The sequence below is a fragment of the Rhamphochromis sp. 'chilingali' genome (genome assembly GCF_963969265.1).
Source record: "Rhamphochromis sp. 'chilingali' genome assembly, chromosome: 2".
Lineage (NCBI taxonomy): Eukaryota > Metazoa > Chordata > Actinopteri > Cichliformes > Cichlidae > Rhamphochromis > Rhamphochromis sp. 'chilingali'.
Genome location: NC_137930.1, coordinates 55,711,915 through 55,731,109, shown reverse-complemented (window position 1 = coordinate 55,731,109; position 19,195 = coordinate 55,711,915). Strand labels below are relative to the sequence as shown.

At 41.2% G+C, this 19,195-nt stretch overlaps 1 protein-coding gene across 1 annotated transcript; it reads right to left on the bottom strand.

The window, feature by feature from the left end:
* Positions 1 to 3,915: 3,915 nt before the first annotated feature.
* On the bottom strand, positions 3,916 to 7,586 carry saxo4 (stabilizer of axonemal microtubules 4; the record flags this gene model as incomplete). Its single annotated transcript, XM_080863132.1, has 8 exons — positions 3,916 to 4,047; positions 4,122 to 4,241; positions 4,343 to 4,437; positions 4,520 to 4,585; positions 4,686 to 4,772; positions 4,864 to 4,929; positions 5,853 to 5,938; positions 7,547 to 7,586. The coding sequence occupies 8 exons, from the start codon at positions 7,584 to 7,586 to the stop codon at positions 4,029 to 4,031; spliced, it is 579 nt and encodes a 192-aa protein (XP_080719258.1). The 3' UTR covers positions 3,916 to 4,028.
* Positions 7,587 to 19,195: the final 11,609 nt, after the last annotated feature.

The window sequence follows — 19,195 nt, the reverse complement described above, 5'->3', positions numbered from 1 at the left end:
GGATAAACAAAAAAACGACACATTTAAAATGTAACCTAAACCATTTAGGCAACCCCCACTCTCCATCAATTCCGACCTGATTGTGACAGAACAGTGACGTTGTTATTGGTAGTTTGAAGGGTACGGTGTTGGGGGTGGTGCATGTTAAAAGTTTTGAGAAGCACTGGTTAGACATGTTAATTTTTTTTGGTGTAACATATTGGCAACATTAACACATTAATTTGCTAAAGGAAAAATAGGCAGTTCCCAATTGCCTGTGAAAACGACCATTCTGCCCTGTTCTTGTAATGACCACAGTCAGTCTTATTCGTTCTCATACATTTTGGTCTATTTATTTACTAATTTCAGCAAGCATAATGCCTAGGAAAGAGAGGCTGAGAAAGGAGAAAGAAAGGGATCTACAACAGGCAGCCCAGGGAAGCAGTTCTCTGCTCTCCTGGATGAAAGCAAAGGAAAATGAAGATGAAAGGTCAGAGTCAAGGGCAGAGTCAGGTTCTATTTTAATGTTTTAATGTAACCTGCTCCTTGCAGTTAATTCTATTGAAAAATCTTAAAAGCTGTTCACACTTAGTTTTTAATGAACTTAATCAGCAGGCATTGAGCTAACTATTATTTTGTACCTACGAAAGTTATTTCTATGTTACAAGACTTGCAGTATGGGTTATTATTAAAACTATCTGTTTAAGCTTATTATTATGATAAATAATAATACTATTATTATTATTATTGTTCCATTGTAGTCAGTCACAGCAGGGAAGCAGCTCTATGCCATCTACCAGCATAGCAGAAGAGGGAGATATAGAAACAGATGAAGCCGCGACCAATGCAGCAACAGGTTCAGTTAGGCCTACAGACACTGATGTAGTGCTCTCTGAAGACCACAATGAGGAAGAACAGATCGATCACATAATGTCAAAGTTAGCAGCTTTACAATACCCAACAGATCCAACACACATCCATACATTTAAAATAAAGCGCAATGACAGATACGTTTCAATGTGCTGCAATGTGGGCCCATGTCAGCCTGATATACCTTACCCAAAAACTGAGGGGAGCTCATTCCAGAAACAGTGGTTTTCTGCTAATGTGTGGCTGGAATACTCACCCACTGCTAATTCAATGCATTGTTTTAGTTGTCGGCTTTTCCTCTCGGATGAAAAATATAAAAGCAGAACAGCCTGGACAACTGATGGCATCAGAAAGTGGAGTACTGCTCTTGAAAAAATCAAACAACACTCCAGCGCAGAGATGCACATGACAAGCATGGTTAGATGGATCAATTTCCAGAAAAAGGCCCTTCAGTCTGCATTTGATGTTTCAGACGTAAAAGGGGTGGAAGTTAGAGAGCGAGAGAGGCAGACAAACAAAGAAATCCTGACAAGATTAATTGACCTAACAGTGTATCTTGCACGTCAGGGACAAGCATTCCGAGGTCATGATGAGAGTGAGTCCAGTGATAACCGTGGCAATTTTCGTGAATTAGTCAATGTATTTTCCCGCTACGATAGTGTGCTGAAAATGCATTTGGAAAAAATTGCCACAGTTAAAGCCACCAAGACAAGGCCCCAGGTGTCACTGCTTTCCAACAGAAGTCAAAATGACATCATTGCAGCACTAGGAACTTACATCAGGAAGGAGATACAACGTGAAATAAAAGAGGCTGAAATGTATTCCATTCTACTTGATGAAACCTCTGATGTTTCACACAAAGAGCAAGTGTCATTTGTTGTGCGATATTTTCATCATATGCAAATAAAGGAGAGATTCATCGAAGTGTGCAATGTTGATACAACTACAGGCCAGGAGCTGGAGAATACAGTGTTCTTGCTTCTGCAAAAGAATGGCCTAGAGATGAAGAACATGTATGGTCAAGGCTATGATGGAGCAGCCAACATGAGTGGCACGTATAAAGGTCTCCAAGCTAGAATCCGTGCACACAATGAGAAGGCCCTCTATGTGCACTGCAAAGCCCATTGCCTCAATTTGGTACTAGTGGAGGCATCAAAGTCCAGCAAGCATTTTGTGACATTTTTCAACTTGGTGGAGAAATTGTATGCCTTTTGCTCAGGCTCCCCAAAGCGTCATGCTGCCTTGGTCAAATTTCAGGAGTCTCTCTTTCCTGGACAACGTGTTATGGAGCTCCAGCAGCTGTCAGATACTCGATGGGCTTGCAGGGAAAAAGCACTGAAGGCACTTCAGAGAAATTTGAAAGCCATTTTGATGCTCCTTGATGACATCAGTGACAGTGACCCACCTAACCTGGCCCAAGGTGATGCTCAGATGTACAGAAATGCCATTAATTTTATGTTCATTCTCTGCATGGAAATCACCACACCAGTATTCGAAGTCACTGCTTTGGCATCAGATTCTCTGCAGGAAGAAGGGTTGGACCATTCCACTGCCTACAAGGTAATTGATGGTGTGCTTCACACATTGCAAACCATGAGGTCTGAGGAGAAATTTGGAGAGATATTTAGATGTGCATCAGAGAAGGCAGAGAGTTTCAACATTCCAGTACCTACCGTGGTGCCTGGTCAGGAGAGAAAGCGGAAAGTTCCAGTGCGTTTCCAACACAGCACCACAGTGTCTCAAGTAGGTGCTCAGTTTGAGTCAGTGGAGGCATATTTCAGGAGTGGTGTATATTTCACCTTTCTGGACATCATGACTGGGGAACTGAACAGGAAGTTCAAAGGGGACAATACTGGAAGCCCAACGGCCAGAATCATTCAGTCCTTCCAGCCCTTAACTGTGCATGCTAACTGGGTAGGCCCACCAAACCCAGAAGCCATTGAAGCTGTCCACATCCTCTGTGAATTCTATGGAGAAGATGAGGACCAGCTCAAAACAGAATTAAAGGTCTTCCACTCCAGCTTTAGTTCAAAAGACCTCAGAGAAATATTTCTGATACTGAGGGAAAATAATGGCCAGCTGATCTTTCCTGCCTTTGTCAAAATGATTCAGATCTACGCAACACTACCAGTGACAACTGCGACAGTTGAAAGATCCTTTTCAAAGCTAAAAATAATCAAAAATAAACTAAGAAGTTTGTGTGGAGAAGAAAGGTTGTCTGATCTCCTCTTGTTGGCCATTGAGAAAGATGTGGAGATCAATTACAACGAGGTCATCAACATCTACAAAGACATGGCACCAAGAAGGATGCTTCTTTAGAGCAGTACACTCCATTTAATGGACACGTGAGAATATGTATGTATATGGTTTAGAGTTGGATACAGATTTTATCTTTTTGTGGTGTGATTTTTGATTTTTAGAGAATGTTTTGAAATAAAAGTCAAATTGCATTTAACCTGTGCGATTTTTTTATTATAAAAAGAAAAGGTTTTCCACATATGCAAAAAGTGCTCTTTTTTCCCCCTGGAGCACTTGCCCCCCAAAATGTCTGTGCACGTCACTGAATGCAATTAAGTGTATATTATGGCTGTTAATGTCACATATCTTTCATAAATACTATGGTGACACCCCCAAAAAACCAACGTAGTTAAAAATCTCTTGTTTTGACACAAGAGTTATTATATTGATAATGCAGAATGGATTACACTGATAATGTAATGTCGTTTCTGAGAGTTGGCTCAGAGTAGGTGCACAGTATGTAGCTGCACAATAGTGCAATCTCAGCCTCCTACTCAGTTTAGGCTCTGCTGCTCATCCAGACTCTGCTGTGGGTGGCAGAACAGTTTGACACACCACAGACATCCTTGGAAATCAGTGCCTTACTCAGCCTGGCTGTAATTATTTTTCCCATTAGTTTACACTCCTCTCATTCTCTGTAGGTCAGTGACAGTAAGGTGGTCAAAGACAATGCATCATCTCGTTCACTCCCTCTTTGGATTTCTACCATTCACACATCTGGCTGGCGAAGTTTCCACTCAAAAAAAAAAGCAATTCATATTTGTTGTATGCATTTAAACGATTTTATTAATAGAACATGCCAAACTGCAAACAAACAAAAAACTTCAGTTTTTATTTGTGACAAAGCAGCAATGCAGGTATCATCACAGGTGTGAGAAGGTCTAGCCCCTGAGGATGTACCTGTAGAATAAAACTAGGTCATGTCAGTCAAAGGAAATCTGTATGATACGACTTCATGAGCATAACATACATACCTGTCCGTATCCCGAAGATTGTAGCCACTTTCCATTTTAGAGCTGACAATCCTGGGACAAGAGTTCGTTGATTTGAACTTTTCTGGACTTTTCCAGTTTCTGTCATCACGATGACAAAACCTGGAAAATAAGCAGGTAGCCAAATAGTGTAACGCACTTTACAGTTATAGGGTGAAAAGTGACAATTTATTAAGTTAATTAATTAACTTAATTACACTTACTTGCTTTTATAATGTGTGATGAAGTCTGAAGGATCAAGTGGTGCATCAGGAAAAGTTTGGTTTTTATGAGTGTTCAGAACATATCCTGTGGGTTTCTAAAAAATTAAAATGTTGTTGAACAATCCAGATAACGTGCTGATAAATAGAGTGAAAAACTATTGCATGAACATATTTAACCTTTTGTCCAATGATAGATGGCATCGGGGCCTCTGTTTTAGTCTGGGGCGATGACAGAAGAGAGACCTAGATGATTAGAGACAGAAATAAGTAATTAAATAAAAACAAAAAGCATTAATGTTGCGCTTTTACATCAAAGAAAAACTGTGAAGAAGTCAGCACTAACAGGGTGGGCCAAGGGAGCGATGTCACCTCGTGTGAATCCCGTTTCTCTGCAAGAACGGCTGCACAGGCCCGATTTCGCCTCAGTACCCTGAGACACAGAACAAACTTCAGAGTTATACATGAAAGATTCCCCTGCGCTCCCCCCCCCCGAATGAATTCAGCTTTTTGTGTGGCTCAACCTGCAGCAGGGACAGTGGCATGAAGTCTGTTTTCATCACTGAGCTGGGAGTCTGATGAGGTTCACCCTGAATATCAACAGTTGGCAGTTACAAGTAGATATACAGATAAGAACTCACAGATACACATACTGTAGCTGCCAGAGGACTTCAACTGTACTAAAAAATTGAAAAGATTCAAATATCCCAGTTTCAGCATTTGGCATGCTGTCTATATACTTGATTACACAGCCACCTTGGACACACCTGTTCAACTGATGATTAACACAAGTACCTCAAACAACCAATCACGTGGGAGAAGCTCAGTGTAATTAGACATGTAGCCAAGCTTCAGAACGAGGGAAAGGGGTTATTTAAGCGACTTTGAATGTTGCATGATTTACCCACCTCACAACCATCTCTGGAGTTTATAGAGAATGGCCTAAAAAAGAAAACATTCAGTGAGAATGGCTAAACTGCTCTAAGATGAAAGGTGGGCAACAGTAACTCAAACAACCACTCCTTACAACTGTTCTGTTCTCAAATGGCCTCCTTCACAGGCATTAGATATCAATCCAGTAGGGCATCTTTGGGATGTCCAGTGAATAAATCTACAGCAACTGTGTGATACTATCACAACAATATGGACCAAAATCGGATGACTGTTTCCAACATTGTCTATTTGTCATGAGGACCTGAGGCCGCTCTGAGGCCTAAAGGGGTCCATCCCTGTACTAGTAAGATGCAACTAATGAAGTGGCCAGTGAGTCTATACAAGCTTTTTATGATTTGCATTTTGTTTTTTGTTAAATTTTGCACAGTATCCCAACTTTTGGATATAGCATGTAGTTTAAAACAAATATAATCCCTTTGTAACCATGATGTAAAGCCAGGTTTTGGATACACAGGCAGCATTTTCACTTGGATTTCTTAATAGGAGGTTATTAAAAAAAATGGAAGAATATAAAAATCTCAGCTAAGAATAGCTTCCAATACCTTTAAAAACCACTCACCATCAAGCTGGTGTTAACCTGAAGCTCTGCTGCCTTAGTGAAACCACTCCCTCCTTTAGGACCTACAGTCACATGGTTCTGAGAAACTGAAGCAACAATGTTAGCTTTTTCAAAATGAAACTGTGGCATTTTATTAAAGTTTTCCATTATTTGTAGTTATAAATGAACAGCTCAAGCTCACAAAGTTCTGCATTGTAGCCTTTAAATTACCTGCTGGCGTAGGACGATGAGGCACAAATGAACGTTGATATTCTGTCTGAGGAAACATTTAAGCAATAACAGAAAGTTTATGTATATAACATAATATTACACTTTCCATCATCTTGAAGAGGTGTGTTTAAGTGCTGTCAAACTGAGCTGTCATACCTTCTCCTCGACTGATGCGGTTTTTGGCTGAATCCTCAGCTGATGGAAGCCGCTGTTTCCAGGTTTGTTAACGATGTTTGTTGAAGACCCAGAACATCCAGAGTGGATGGGAGGCTGGTAGTGTCGTTTAGTTTGAGAGACGAAGCTGTCAGATAACAAGAGTCTGAAAAACAAAGGCAGAGCCGAGTCTGAGGTAACACTTCAGACAAACACGCTTCATTCTTGACAGTCTAGCTTTTTTTTCTTTTTCTTTTTAATCTTTTATCGCATCAGGGAATCTAATTTACAGTGAAGCACCTACTCACTTAAAGTCCTTTGTTTACATCCTTTGAACCTCTCTGTCAGAGATTTTCACACACTTTCATACTTGCCTGTATAACCCAAGTGCATAGGTCTAATTTCATACATCAAGAACTGGTTTCCGAGGTTCCATTTAGCTCTTCCTGTGTAATTCATCTCCCATCACACTGTTTTTCTGCTTTCCAGCTCCCCTCAGTTACTGATATTTCAGATTTCATCTGTAAGTCAAAACCTTCTACTTGTCAGCTAGACCCCATTCCTACAGTTTTGGTTAAGGCATGTCTACCTTCTTTGCTTCCCCTCATATCTGCTATCATCTGTTCTTCACTTACCACTGGAACTGTTCCTGCTTCCCTCAAAATTGCTATCGTCACCCCAATATTGAAAAAAACTGGTCTAGATCCCAATAATTTTGAGAATTTTCGGCCTTTTTCCAATATACCATTCCTTTCAAAAATTCCTGAGAAAATAGTTGCCACACAACTCCACTCACATTTAACTAATAATAATCTGTATGAACAGTTCCAGTCTGGTTTTCGCCCTTCCCATAGCACTGAAACAGCACTTATAAAAACAACCAAGGATCTTCTTATGGCAGCTGACTCCGGTTTACTTTCCATTCTTATTCTCCTCGATCTGAGTGCTGCTTTCGACACTATTTCTCACTCTGTACTTCTCAGTAGGCTAGCCTCCATCGGTCTCGCCCATACTCCACTAGCCTGGTTTAAATCATACCTGTCTGATGGGGCCCCTTCTTTTCATTATCTACCCTCTACTGCTTGGACATATTTTCCGTAAATGCAATATCCATTTTCACTGTTATGCCGATGACACCCAGCTTTATCTGTCCACTAAACCTGATTCTGCTCTTCCCCCATCCTCCCTTACCCTCTGTTTAGCTGAACTAAATTCATGGTTCTCTTCTAATTTTCTCAAACTCAATAGTAATAAGTCCAAGCTCCTCTTGGTAGGCGCTAAATCAACATTATCCAGAACCAACAGTTTCTCTGTTACTATCAATAACTCACCGGTCTTCATTTCTTCCTCTGTGAAAAGTTTGGGTGTCATCCTCGACAGTACTTTATCTTTCAATTCACGCATTAATAATGTTACTCGGTCTGCATATTTTCAATTGCGCAACATTAATCGTCTCCGTTCTTTTCTCACCCCACATGCCACTGCCATTCTTGTCCATAGCCTTGTTACTTCCCGGATTGATTATTGTAATTCACTTCTTTTTGGTCTTACTCAAAAATCCATCCACAAGCTCCAACGCGTCCAGAACTCTGCTGCCCGTATCATCACCAGGACCCCTTCTGTCCACCACATCACTCCTGCCCTGCAGCAGCTTCATTGGCTCCCGGTCAAATATCGCATCAATTTCAAAATACTCTTGTACACATTTAAGGCTATTCATCATCTCTCTCCTCCATATCTCTCTGATCTGGTTAAGATCACCGCCCCATCTCGTTGTCTCAGATCTTCTTCTTCCCTTTCACTCTCCGTCCCTTCCCCCCGTCTTGCAACCATGGGGAGCAGGGCTTTCAGCTGCTCTGCTCCACGACTCTGGAATTCCCTACCTCCCGATTTAAGAAATATCTCTTCCTTCTCCCTCTAAGTCCCAACTCAACAGTGACCTTGAGTGTTTTGAAAGGCACTTTCAAATAAAATGTATTATTATTATCTTTATTACTTTCACATTTTGAAAGTAATAAAGTTCCTTTAAGCGTGGAAGCAGAGGCTTTGGAGAAAGATATCTGCAAGCATTCATCTAAATCCACAACGTGCCTGTAATCATTCTGGCTGACAAGATTTCACAGAGATGTGCAGCTTGACTGACATTTCTCAGATTCTTCTGTTAGCTTTTCTGCACATGCCAAAGTTGGACAAATATTAGCTCTACAGAGTCCCCCAGCCACCAGAGAGCTTTGCTCATCACTGAAGGAGAAGCACAGGTTTTGCTAATAACATTATCAGAAAATGATGAACCAAAATAGCCATTATAAAAGATGAGCAGAGGGCGGGGGGAAAAGTGTCCTGACACTTACGCAAACTGAGGGTTGTCAATGTGGTCCAAACTAGGCCTGTAATATATAGCTGGTCTGTGGTTTGATGTAAAGCCTGTCTCACTGGGACGCCCGAGATAAGAAGTGAATCCCATCCTGTCTGAGTCTGAGACAGATATAGCAAAATTGTCTGTCAGAACCCAAATTTGAATGCAAATCAGTGCGATTTATGCTGAAACTCTGGAGAGTCTCACTCATCATCTTCACCATGAGATGCTGTGTAAGTAGTATTGTGGAGTTTGACAGCGTTGTTGGTCAGTTGCCCCTTCCTGCCAATTGCTCCAGTAGCCGGTATGACAATCCTCCCCTGTTCAGCCATCTGTGACTGCTGTAATGGAAACAGTCACTGACAACAGTGATGGATGGCAAAAAAAACAATCCTGTGGGCCTGCGGACACTGCTGTAACCACAAATAAAAGTAAGTGTTACATCTAAGTTTTTAGCTCCGGCAGCATCCAGTTAAATTTGGAGCTTGCTGAATAAATGAGAACAGAGTCAGAAGGAAATAATGCAATAAGTGCTGCCTTTGTCTACTGCTGTATGAGTGGAGAGAGAGCTGCGATCCTCCAGGAAAGTCCCAGCCATTTTCACTCACCCTGAATATAAATGATCCCAGAAAAAAAAAAAAAAAACCTAAACACAAAAGCACTGAAATCTGCTACTTAGTCCCAGGACGTACCTGCAACTCCAGGCTGTTTGTTCACCTCTCTGTCTTCGGCAGGTTTTGTAGGTAAACAGGTCTCTGTTGCTAGGAGATGCAGTATAACGGCAGAGCACTGCAGGTGAAAAGTGAAACAGTCTGCTCCAATTCATGCCTTTAATGTTTCAGCTGGGAATGTTGTCCTCCTTTTTGTTTCCTTTAAGATGTGTCAAAGAAAGTACTCCCTCTTTGAGGTCTAAGGTTTGAAGTATCACAACCTACAGTTTTAAAAAAGTCTTTACCAGATTGTAAAATTATTTTAATACACAAATCAGATGAACAGCACGTGACACATAGCACGCGCATACACCAAAATACAGACGTAATAAGAAAAATCACATGCACACCATGATTTAATAGCACGGCCATTGCAACATGTTTCTTTTTCATTCATTGTGTTGTAGATGTGCTGCAATGCTTGGGCTCATTGTCCTGTATTACTCATTTGGGCTTTATCTTTTAGACAGAAAGACTTAACTTTAGAACACTTTGGTAGTGAGGGGAGTTCATAATGGATCATCACCCCTACACCACTGTGCTTCACACTTGGTAGGTGTTTGGCTTTCACCAAACACGCCGCTGTACATTAGGGGTGGTGTGATCCCTGGCTGCTTCAGTCTTCATGCAAGTACAAAATGCTGAACTCCAAGTTCCCCATCACAGTCACATGATACATTTATCACGGTGTGAATCAGAATCAGAAAGGGTTTTATTGCCAAATGTTGAGCAGGTTTACAACATTAGGAAATTCCTGCGGTACTTAGTGCAAAACATATTGTAAGAAAACACTTAAATAAAAATAAAATTAAGCAGATTAATATATACACGTGTGCAGGTGATGAGCAGTGCAAAAATGGAACAGAATGCTTGTGTGAGTGAGGCAAGTTGTATAAAGCACTTTGAGAAGAGAAAAGTGGCATAGAAGAACCAAACATTTCCACTTAGGTCTCAGATTTCCAAACAACATTGTAGTTTGTTCAGATGCAGCTTTGCTGGCCTAAGCTGTGCTGCCATGTTCCTTTTAGAGAGTCCCATCTTCTGGCAAAATTTCCAAACAAGCCATACTTCATGTTCATGTTTTTTTTCTTCCTTTTCCAAACTGTATTGGCATGAGCTTTAAAATTTAGCATCCTAACTGACCTTGGGGTGAATTTGCTGGGCGGTCCACTCCTGGGAAGATTGCCAACAGTCTTGAATGTTTTACACTTGTGAGTAATCTTTACAACCGTAGAATGATGGCCTTTATATTGTTTGGCCTTATGACCCTTCCCATATGGGCAGCAGAAACTGCTATTCTAAGACAGCACAGACACCGTTCCTCCTTGAGATTGCATTAACACACACCTGACTGCGGCAGGCCAGTAAATTGCTAAGACTCCTGCCTTTATGCAGGGGTTCACTCTTGCTTATGATCACTCAATCAAGTGTGTTTGATTATCAGCACCTGGCTGCTGCTTACCCTCTCAATTCCTATAGAAGCAGTAAGGCTGCACTTAGTTTTGCACAAATCGCTTCTGCACTTTGCTCAGTGTAATATGTCAGGTGTTGTTATGTATCTGACATTATATATATATATATATATATATATATATATATATATATATATATACCTCATTTTAAGACATGTTAAGGGTGAAATCGTTCGTGTTCATACAGATGATGTTTTTTGCAGTAATATGTTCTGCACAATAGATAGTTATACTAGAGTGGCTCCTGTGGCTTTCTTTTGTATTCATCAGACAGCCCCGTTGGTGTGACAGAGTCTGGATGTCTCAGTCATTCATCAGCACCATTTGCTTTATATTTAAACTTCTCTGATTGCATACTAACCAGTTTTCACACATTCTCGGCAGCAGCAGGCGGCGTTCAGGTGTTACAGCTGACTGGCAAAACTAATTTCTCATCCTATTAGTGTGTTTAATTTAGTCCTAAACACAAATGTGCGTGTGCATATTATATATAATTTCTGTTTTCCAACATTATTACTCCACGGTCTGTCTGTGTACCCACCCTTTGACCCAGCTGTTGCACATTCAGGCGACTGCTCACGCCAACTCAGTACTGTTAATAACATTATAGAATATTTATTTACCCAAAGATGTGTTTTATAAATAGAGAGTGTCATATATTGTAAACCTTTAGATTTTGTAAGGTGTAAAACTCACCTTGACCTCACATAAAATTTCTGATTCACAGAACCAGTTATCACCTCCGGCCGGCACAGTTACTCTGTGCGTCCACTGGATGGCATGGTGATGCCACCGTGGCTCTGTCTTTAGTCTAAGGTTATATAAAAATGATGGATGGCTTGAAATCTGCATGACATCTTGATAAAAATGTCCATCCGAGACAGGGAGTTATCATCCGCTGCCGTTAGCTGCCTAAAACGTCTCAACACCATCTCCATGAGCATCTTAATTTAACACTGAGGATTTTCAACCCCTGGTGCTTTTTAGGCCAACCGGAATACTATCCAGGCTGGACATCAAAGTATTTCTTTATGGCTGCAGACATGGATGTATGTTATTCCTAATTAAAACTCGATCTGGGTGACGTTCCTGTTAAAACAAAAAGGGTGAAACAGCATGATTTTTACCCCATGACTTTCACACAACACCTGCTTTGTATAACAGATCCCACATGCTCTTGCAAAACAGTACGAGCACTTCAAATGGTATTATTTGCTTTAGTCTTTCATTACTCTGTGGTATTCAGAATTTCAGAAGCCTGTGAAATCTAACAGTTTTTTTGTTTTTTCGTGACAAGCTGCTTGCCCTTTAAATTCACTAAATCTAACAGTGCATAACAGTCGCACCATTTCCACCTTTTCCTTTTAATTCTCACCTTCTATTCCTTCTCTTTTCATCTCATTTCCTTGGTCTCACACTGCTTCCTCACCTCTGCCACATCACTACTTGCTCCTTTTCTTTCCTCCATCTGGCCAACACTGGCAGTCGGCGGAGCCTGTCTTTACCAAGCTGTTGCTTGTATTGCCGTTCCACAGCCTTTCTTGCTTGACGTGCTGTCGAGCCAAGCCTGGAACCGTTCATTATCTCCTCCAAAAAATAACTACTGGGAAACGCCTGCTTCATTGAAACTGACAGTCTCATTTCCTGCTTCTATTCTCTTAAACACAATGTGCACATTATTGGCATCTCTAATTATAAATTCACATACGGCAGGAATAGACCACACGCCTATTTTTATTCCAGTCAAAGACAAAAACCAGATGATTTCACTTATATTCAAACAACTTCAGCCTGAGAGGCAGAGAGGAGAAATTGATCAGAGGATGAACCTGTTTCACTCTCAGCTTTCAACTCTCACAGGAGACTCTCACCTCTACCCTGATTCATTATCTCTGTAATTCACCAATTTATGTCTGCTGTCCATCTATATAACTCACACATAACATGACTGCTCTGTGATAAAGGTATCTCGATTAAGCCGACAGCGCTGGCAGTAAAGAAAAATCCTGCACTTTCTGCAACAGTTTGCACTTGAGGTAACACTTGAAATGCAGGAGGGAGTAAAATGACAAAAAAAAAGAAGGTGGATGCAGTTGTTCTAAAAATAGATGAAGGTGATGCAAGCAAGTGTCTCCCGTCGAGATGATGTGCTTGGCTTGCCTGCAGCCGTCTGTTGTAGTTCAGGGAGGGACGAAACCTCGGCCTCTGTCAGCAGGGGCTCGGCTGGCTCCGTGCTCGTCTGTTTTCTGGCCAGCTCTGCTCCTGATACTCCGCTGGTCCAGGAGGAGAATCTCGGCGGTTTCTCTGTCAGTTCAATAACCTGTTTCTATGTCTGCCATAGAATAGCATGGAATTAATGTTTAGAGACATAAAGAGCTAGCTCAGGCGCTAAGACCCTTCTTTGTGTGGCGGGTCTCAGAGGTGCTCTCTCTGCTTCACTACCTCACTGTTCTGAGTCTTATCTCATTCCTGCTTCCTTTTCAACTTCTGCACTTAATAGGCAAATCTGGCACACACCGTTTGGAGCAAATTGCATTGTCATCTTTTTCCATTTTGAGTTTCAGCCAGCTTTGGTGCATGCAAAGAGACAGACCGTGATGAGATGAGATGAGGAGGACTCAGGCATAAAATAAGACATTTAAAGTCAAAACAAGATTTCCTGACATGCACAAGACAACTTGAGGAGAAACTGATTTACTGGAGGGAAAACATATTTTTGGTATCATGTTTATGCTGCGGGAAATTCCTTTGAATGCTTTGAATCTTGTGTGATAGACTGGATATGAAACACAGAGCTGTTGAACCGGATATCAGAATGAAATGAGCTGTATGAACAATGAAGCACCTAACTGATGAAAAATCTTTCTATCATCACTGACAAGGGATTAAAAAAAACTTCTTCATATTGCAGCATGTTCCTGTGTGGTTCGTTTACCTTCATGCTTAATACTCATTGCACAAGCGTTCCACTATACATTTTTAATTGCTCTCAAAGGCAAAAACAACCCTTGTAAATTGCCTCCTCTCTGAGCAAATGGCATTCAGCTACGTGTTAAATTGAAATAGTGTCATTTTAGCTTCTAATTATTTATAATACAGTTTAATTACACTGACTGCACGTTCTCCCGATTTAAATTCAGCACACAAATACACACCATATGGCATTAGGTGTAGACACAAATTTCTCCTTTTGTTGAGTGGCTTTTTCCCCCTTTTTTTGGCCTTACTTGTTAATGTCAATACCTAAAATGACATATTAGACTAAAATTTGTTTCCAGCATTCTCGGACTTGTTTTGACATTTCATAAAGGAAACAGTTTATTACTTCAGCGTGGAAGAGCCTGACGAGCCTGCACACAGCTCTCAATCATTTTCAGCATTTTTTATAAGAGCTGTAGCTTGGGCTGTGAAGCAGTTCTTATTGCTTAACATCAGCACCTCACTTCAGTAATGCCTTTACAGCTAAATACAGGGTGGGCCATTTATATGGATACACCGTAATAAAATGGGAATGGTTGGTGATATTAAAGTCCTGTTTGTGGCACATTAGTATATGTGAGGGGGCAAACTCCACAAGATGGGTGGTGACCATGGTGGCCATTTAGAAGTCGGCCATCCTGGATACAACTTTTGTTTTTTCAATAGGAAGAGGGTCATGTGACACATCAAACTTATTGGTAATGTCACAAGAAAAACAATGGTGTGCTTGGTTTCAACGTAACTTTATTCTTTCATGAGTTATTTACAAGTTTCTCTTTGTTCACAGCCATTGACATGTCAAAGAGGTTAACACGTGAGGAGTGAATCGAAATCGTGTTGATATCTGGTAAACGCAGCAGATTTCAATGCAAGACACCCTACAAGACCACCCATCTCCCATGCTACAGTCAGCAAACTGCTTGCTAAGTTTCATGAAACTGGTTCAGTGTTGGATTTGCCAAAATGTGGAAGCAAGAAAACTGTCACTAATGAAGAAACATCATTGGCTGTCCTAGCTTCATTCAGCAAGAGCTCACAGCGTAGCAAGAGCCCACAGCGTAGCACTCGCCGCATGTCACTGGAGAGTGGCATTAGTCGAACATCCCTTCGGCGGATATTAGCTACTCACAAATGGCACCCTTACAAACTCCAGCTACTGCAGCATCTCAACGAGGACGACCCAGATCGGCGCACAGAATTTGCAGAATGGGCAAAACAAAAATTGGAACAGGACCCTCAGTTCATACAGAAGATTTTGTTCAGTGATGAGGCAAACAAAACCACCGCTATTGGTCTGACACTAACCCACATTGGATGGATCCCTCCAAGACTGTTGGAACAACAAAAGTGATGGTTTGGTGTGGTATATGGGGTACAACGATAGTGGGTCCATTCTTCATCAATGGAAACCTCAAGGCCACTGGATATTTGAAATTGCTACATGATGATGTGTTTCCCTCTTTATGCACTGAAGCTGGCACGTTCCCTGAGTTTTTCCAGCAAGAGGGTGCACCACCACATTATGGGTGCCAGGTCCGAGCATTCCTAGATGAACAGTTTCCTGGAAGTGGATTGGTCGTCGTGGGCCAGTTGAATGGCCCCCAAGGTCTCCCGATCTGACCCCCTTAGACTTTTATCTTTGGGGTCATCTGAAGGCAATTGTCTATGGTGTGAAGATACGAGATGTGCAGCACCTGAAACTACGGACACTTGATGCCTGTGCTGGCATTTCTCCTGCGGTGTTGCTATCAGTGTGTGAAGAGTGGGAGAAGAGGGTTGCATTGACAATCCAACACAATGGGCAGCACATTGAACACATTTTATAAGTGGTCAGAAACTTGTAAATAACTCATGAAAGAATAAAGTTACATTGAAACCAAGCACACCATTGTTTTTCTTGTGACATTACCAATAAGTTTGATGTGTCACATGGCCCGCTTCCTATTGAAAAAAACAAAAGTTGTATCCAAGATGGCCAACTTCTAAATGGCCACCATGGTCACCACCCATCTTGAGGAGTTTTCCCCCTCATATATACTAATGTGCCACAAACAGGACTTTAATATCACCAACCATTCCCATATAAATGGCCCACCCTGTAGACCTTTTTTCTAGAAAATTAATGAAAAGGGTAACTTGGTTAAGTTTTTCTTCTCTGGATGCAGTTGTGGTTTACCAGTACACACGATGGAACTGAGTCTATGCCTATCTTACTGTGACAAGAAAAGATTTCTGCCATGAGGTTTTTTGAAGCACTTAAAAAATAATTTGGAAAGCATTTTCAGAAATGTCATATCCTATATGGTATGAAATTTACATCATCAAAGATGAAAACCTGTTTGCGTAAACAAGTCAAAAGTTGCAAAAGTATGTTTACACTGATGACCTGTCCAGGGTGTATACCCAGCCTCTCTCTCTATGCTAGCTGGGATAGGCTCCAACAGACCCATGACCCTGAAAGGATAAGAGGAAGAGAATAGATGGATAGATATTTACACTTAAAAGTATGCATACTTTATGAGTATCTTTATGGTGTGTTCTCAGTGGTCAACTGGTCACCATGTTGGTTAAACAGAAAAGGTGGTCGGACCAGTCAGGCATCAGCTGTGAACCTCAGTGCTAGTAGTGATGCTAGTGTTAGCAAGCGAGCTATCAGCAGCAGATATTTATCAGGCTAGTCTGCTACAAGGACGCTACTAATCAAAGTGTGTACAGAAGTCTGCTCCCTGTGGTGACTGTAAATGCAAGTGACAGCATGTAAAAAATGACATAAAATTTAATTAAGACTAAAGACTCAAAACACACTCTGAGTGTCATAGTTCAGTAATGTCAGTTAATTCAAAATCAAACAAAAAAGTAGACAAGTGATAAAAATTGGTTTAGGCTTTGTCATTGTGATTAAATTTGTAGGTCCAAAAAGCAACAGGAGGATTTTTGTTTTTTGATTCATTTATTTGTAACTGGGATATCTACATGACACCACAGGAATGCAGTGGTTAGCACTGTTGCCTCACAACAAGAAGGTCGTGGGTTTGAGTCGGTTATCTGGGACCTGCCTGTGTGGAGTTCTAAAATGCCCCACTGCAACCCTAAATTGGATGAGCAGAGGAAAATTCCACTTTCAGTTTTCACATTAGCATGCTAACACATATTAATCAGCATTAAGGTAGAGCTTAAGCAGACGGGAAAGGCACTGCTTTGCAAATTTGATTAGCAAGTAATGTACTGTATGAGTTTTGAGACATTTCCTTTATATTTCGGTTCAAAAAAACATCCACAGCAGATGAACAGTATCTGAAAGTCATGTCCTTAAAAACAGAAGATCCAGTAAAGACCTGACACAGGATTCAATTGATCCATCTACCCATCTACTCTTCGCTGATTATTTTAGAAATAGTCTCATTGTAAGGCTGGCTGACAAGAAGACATTCTTAAGGAAGGGAAATAGAGAGAAAAGGCAATGAAAATTAAAATACAAAAACATAAAAACAAGCTCGAGGTTTTTCGTGCAAATGGTCAATAATATATATAGCAGGAGGTCAGGAGAGAGGTACAGCAGTGAGTGTCTCCAGACATCTGTGAAACACAATGGAGGCTGTGTCATGGTTTGGGTCTGCATTTCATCCAAACGTGTTGTGATATTATTTGGAAAGCATCTAATTGACAACATAACAATGATTCCAGGCACACTACCAGTGAAAGCATACCTGGATAGAAAAATGCACAGTTGAGCACTCTTAGTCATGGATTGGCCTCCCCTGAGCCCAGACCTCAACATTATTGAACATTAAAGTAGCAGTGTGGGATCATGTTGACAGAGAATGGAATGAAGGCAGCCAACATCGAAAGAAGAGCTTTGAATGTCCTTCAAGAAGCCTGGAGAACTATTCCTGAAGACCAAATATTGACTTCCAAGCTTATTAGAATTGTACTAACTCAGTTTTTACCTTTATGCTGTATTTCCATGTACCGTGTAATATGGTTCCACCCATTTCCCAGTTTCTGAACTAAATATAAAGAAATTATGGGTGGATCAAGACTTTTGCACAACACTTGTATTTTCAACAAATTAAATGTTGTATAAAATAATGATGCGAAAAATAAAGTTCCAGAGCTCTTGTTGAAGTTATTACTCAATTTTGTAACAAATTTCAAGTATTCCATTTCACTTTAAGACAAATAGGTGAACGAGTTCATGCAGCTCTGTAGGACTCATCCTCTGTGAACCATGAATATCTATTTAAGTCAATCAATCTATTAAAGAGTTGCTGAGATTTCACATTCTGAATGAACAGAAACTCAAAGGTTCTTGCAGGTTAAGTGATCAGCTACAGCAGCATCTCAACTCCTGGAAGTACCTTGTAAAATGAAAGGCAATAAAGAAGACCAATGAATCTCTGGACACAGGTGTAGTAAAAATGATTCTTTAATATGGAACAAAATCAGAGCTCAGCTCCAAGGCTCCATCCACCCAACACACTTTATAACACTGATGGGTGGAGGAGAACGAGAAAATCAACCAGTAAGATCACAGTCCGCTCGGCCAAAAAACAGGAGAGGCTAAAAAAACATGGAACGCAAAACCAAAGTGCTACTGGGCTTGACCTCGAGACGCCCTGGCTTCCTTCCCTCCTGACCCAGGATGTGACCACGTGCACACGCCTTTCTGCTGCCTCCCAGGGCTCTCCCACCTTCTCCTCTACTCCACCCTCAGGAGGTCAGAGGCTCCTCACAAACACAGACGACCCATTGACCTCTAAAAACTGGGTGAGGTCAGCATTGAGGTGGATTAGGAGGAGCAAAGGGGCGTGTGAAGGTCGTTTACGCTGAGTGTGCTGCAAGCTGTGGGTGTGTAGTTCTCAGAGGGACGTGAAGCAAGGCGTCTTGGTTATTATCATGGCTCGCCGTGGAAACGTCTGTGGTTCAGTCCTCCTGCTGTTTTACTCCGAGTATATGTGGAATCTAATCAGCTTTAAATTGTTGTTCACTACAGATTCAGATGGAATGTTTTGAAGTTTCTGAGAAAATGAGACGAGGGCAGGAGAGAGAGGACGTCTGCGGAGGCCGCCCAGTAAGAACCCATTACTATACTAACACAGGGACATCAACAGAAGTACTACACAGATATGTACAGAGCAACCAAGCAACACATTGGAATACTGAGTAATAAATCTGGTGTGGGAAAGGGTTGGTAATAATAGTCCACTACGAATGCACATATCCCACTACTTTTTCGTGCAGTTGGTCCAATCTTTAAGGCTATTCTCCTGCTCTTGCTACAAACGGGCAGCAGTGAAGCCACCAAAACATAGATTTAAGTCTGTGCTTGACTTTGAATATGGCTGCTTTGTGATTCTGCATGCTGAGCTGACAGCTACCCATCTCCTCACACTTTGCATCAGGAGGGTAAAGAAAAAGAAGTATGATTGGGGGTAAGAGATTTGGGGGGAGTTATAAGCATGC